The 3,666-nt window shown below is 51.4% G+C and overlaps 1 protein-coding gene across 1 annotated transcript in view; it reads left to right on the top strand.

Annotated features, from left to right (window-relative positions):
* LOC108284512 (plasmalemma vesicle associated protein) overlaps positions 1-3,666 on the top strand; it is a 21,623-nt gene that overhangs the window by 10,539 nt on the left and 7,418 nt on the right. Inside the window, exons 4-5 of the mRNA XM_017501242.2 lie at positions 3,316-3,376; positions 3,538-3,619. Coding sequence (XP_017356731.1) covers positions 3,316-3,376; positions 3,538-3,619 — 143 coding nt within the window. The remainder of the gene's footprint in view (positions 1-3,315; positions 3,377-3,537; positions 3,620-3,666) is intronic.

The raw sequence follows: 3,666 nt of genomic DNA, 5'->3' as shown, positions 1-3,666 counted from the left end.
AAAAAAAAAAAAAAAAAAAATTAAATTATGACCTTTTCAGCAACATGGACGAAGCTGGAGGCATTCTCCTAAGAGAATTAATGCAGAAACAGAAAATCAAATACTGCATGCTGTCTCTTCTAAGTAGGAGCTCCATATTGGGTACACACAAGGATGGGAGCAACAGACACTGGGGTTCCAAAAGGGAAAAGGAGGGAGGGGGGAAAGGGTTGAAAAACTACATTTTGGGTCCTATGTTCACTGCTTGGGCAATGGGACCATTAGAAGGCCAGACCTCTATGGCCAGGCACCGTGGCTCATGCCTGTAATCCCAGCACTTTGGGAGGCTAAGGGGAGTGGATCACCTGAGGTCAGGAGTTCAAGACCAGCCTGACCAACATGGTAAAACCCCCATCTCTACTAATAATGTAGAAAGTAGCCAGAGGCTGGGCGCGGTGGCTCACGCCTGTAATCCCAGCATTTTGGGAGGTCAGGAATTCAAGACCAGACTGGCCAACATGGTGAAATCCCGTCTCTATTAAAAAATACAAAACTTAGCTGGGCATGGTGGTGCATGCCTGTAATCCCAGCTACTCGGGAGGCTGAGGCAGGAGAATTGCTTGAACCGGGACCTGGAAGGTGGAGGTTGAAGTGAGCTACTGCACTCCAGGCTGGGCTGCAGAGTGAGACTTGGTCTCAAACAAACAAACAAAAATTAGCCAGGCATAGTGGCAGGCGCCTGTAATCCAAGCTACTTGGGAGGCTGAGGCAGGAGAATCACTTGAACCCAGGAGGCAGAGGTTGCAGTGAGCCGAGATCACACCACTGTACTCCAGCCTGGGTAACACAGCGAGACTTTGTCTCAAAAAAAAAGAAACCCAAACCTCCGCATCATGCAATATGCCCAAACAAAAATGTAACAAACCTTCACATATCCCCACTGCATCTAAAATAAAATAAAATCTGCTCCAAATCCTAAAAAAGAAAAATGAAAGAACTGAGGCTGGGATTGAGTGTAGGGAGCTGGTGGGGTCTTCTGCGGTTGGGATCAGGATGGGGGTTGGGGTCAGAGTTAAGATCCTGTATTTGGGCTGGGTGCAGTGACTCACGCCTGTAATCCCGGCACTTTGGGAGGCCAAGGCGGGCGGATCACCCGAGGTTGGGAGTTCAAGACCAACCTGACCAACATGGAGAAACTCCTTCTCTAAAAATAATAATAATAAAATAAAAATAAATTTAAAATCCTGTATTTGAGTTGAGTTGAGAAACCAGGGGTGTTGGTTTAGCGTTAGGAGTGATACTGGGGTGAGGATGTCTAGAGGAAGCGTTGACGTGAACATTGAACCGTGTTTAAGTTGGGCTGAGATGAGTTTTTGGTCACTGCTCTGTCTAGAGTTGATTTAAGGTTAGGATTTCACTTGGGATTTCATTGATTTTAGAATTGGGGCTGAATTTGGAATTTGGATGGTGAGAAGAGCTTGCAAATTGAGTCAGGGAGGCTTGTGGGGTGCGGGGTTGGGTGAAGAATGATCTAGAATCTCAGTTGCTTTGGGACTGAGTTGAAGCACTGAAGCAGGATTTGAGGCTCCAGGAGTCGGAGGTAGCTGGGGGGTCTGGAGATGCTTAGAGGTTGTAGCCAAGGGTGAATTTCATATTTCATTGACACTGACATAGGGCTTGGTATTCACAGTGCGTTAAGAGGAGCTGAGGCTGAGTTGGTTTAGGGTGACTGGTGGAAGCTCGAGTGGGCTTGGAAGTTGAGTTGAAGGGTTGGGTGACCCTGGTTATGGTTGGGGAGACACTGGGGTTGAGTGAGGATCAGGGCTGGACTGAGAGTCAAATCTGGAGTAGATGCCAATCTCAGGGTGGAACTGCGTTCAGGTGGATTTGGGGTAATGACCAGCTCAGCACTGTTTCGGGTTAATATCAGGGCTCCATAGGGCCTTAGGATCGAGGTGGAGTTTGGGTTGGGATGGGAACTGAGGATGGGTTTAGGGTGGGAGCTGGGTAGAGGCTGGGGTCTGGGATTGAGTGGGGGTTGAGCGTGGCACTGGGCAAGTGTTGGTACGAGGGCATGGTGGAGCCCAGGGCGGAGGCTGGGGAAACGGATTTTTTCATAGCAGTTGGGTCAAGAGGATGGTTGGAGTCAGAGTGAGATCTGAAGATATGGTCAGATCCCGTCTATAATTAGGATTGGGTTTAGGTTGGGGTTTGAGTCTAAGGGAGACTGACTTTTCTTTTTTTTCTCTTTTTTTTTTTTTGAGATGGAGTCTCACTCGGTTGCCCAGGCTGGAGTGCAATGGCATGATCTCGGCTCACTGCAACCTCTGCCTCCCGGGTTCAAGTAATTCTCAGCCTCCCGAGCAGCTGGGACTACAGTCGACCGCCACCATGCCCGGCTAATTTTTGTATTTTTGGTAGAGTCGGGTTTCACCATGCTGGCCAGGCTGGTCCTGACCTCGTGATCCACCCACCTCGGCCTCCCAAAGTGCTGGGATTACAGGCATGAGCCATCACGCCCTGCTGGGAGATTGACTTTTCGTGTTGGGATCAAATTTTAGGTGACTGAGTTCAGAGTTGGCTTTGGATTTCAGGTTTTGGGGGATTGGCTCAGGGATGTTCCAGAGTAGTATTTAGGATCGGGGTCCAGTTGGTTTACAGGGCAGGTTGGCAGTCTGAAGGGAGCTCCGATGAGTACTTTACTCTGGTGAGTAGACTCCGATGGGGTCACGGGTTGAAACTGGATTTACCCTGCGCCTCTGATGGAGACGGTAGGCCAGCTCTGCAGCATGCAGCCTCAGGACTGCTCAGGTGATCAGTCCCAGGAGTCCCCAGGCCACCTGAAGGCTTACGGTGGGTGCAAGTGATTGTATGTTCATGATCATGTGTGTCTTTCTACATGGGGTCTTTCACCCTGCCCTGGAAGGACCTTAGAGACTGGTCTTGAAGGGCATGAAAGAGCAGAAGCCGCCCAGGCACGGTGGCTCACGCCTATCATTCAAGCATTTTGGGAGGCTGAGCCACGTGGATCAGCCGAGGTCAGGAGTTCGAGATCAACCTGGCCAACATGCTGAAACCCCGTCTCTACTAAAAATACAAAAAATTAGTCAGGCATGGTGGCGTGTGCCTGTAATCCCAGCTACTCAGGAGGCTCAGGCAGGAGCATCGCTTGACCCTGGTGGTGGAGGTTGCAGTGAGCCGAGATCGTGCCACTGTACTCCAGCCTGGGCGACAGAGTGAGACTCTGTCTCAAAAAAAAAGGGAAGAAAGAAAGAGCAGGCAGAAGGCTCTCTGGGAAGCGTGGCTCCCACCAACCTCCCTCTACCCTTCTTTCAGTCACAGCCGATGACGCCAGGGTTAAGGCCCATGGGTGCTGCCCCCAACCCCCGGATTATCGGTGAGTGACAAAAGACAGTCAAGTGGGGGAGGGGACCCTCTCCACCTCTCACCCCACCCCAGCCCTGCTCTCCCATTCCCCTGGGCTGCCAGCCCTTCCCTAGCCCAGGGACAGGGGCTGCTGAAGCTGTAGGTCAAGTTCACCTCTCCCTCCCTCCACAGAGCCTGCCGCCCTGGAGGAGTATAAGAGGAAGGTCCTGGAGTCCCAGAGGCCCCCTGCAGTCATCCCTGCGGCCCCATCCAGGTAAGGCACTGGGCAGGCTGCAATGGTTCAGTCTTAGGGCTGTGGGC

Source organism: Cebus imitator, unplaced genomic scaffold, assembly GCF_001604975.1.
Source record: "Cebus imitator isolate Cc_AM_T3 unplaced genomic scaffold, Cebus_imitator-1.0 Scaffold280, whole genome shotgun sequence".
Classification (NCBI taxonomy): domain Eukaryota; kingdom Metazoa; phylum Chordata; class Mammalia; order Primates; family Cebidae; genus Cebus; species Cebus imitator.
The sequence above is the reverse complement of the archived record's forward strand: the minus strand, read 5'-3'. Positions and strand labels throughout refer to the sequence as shown.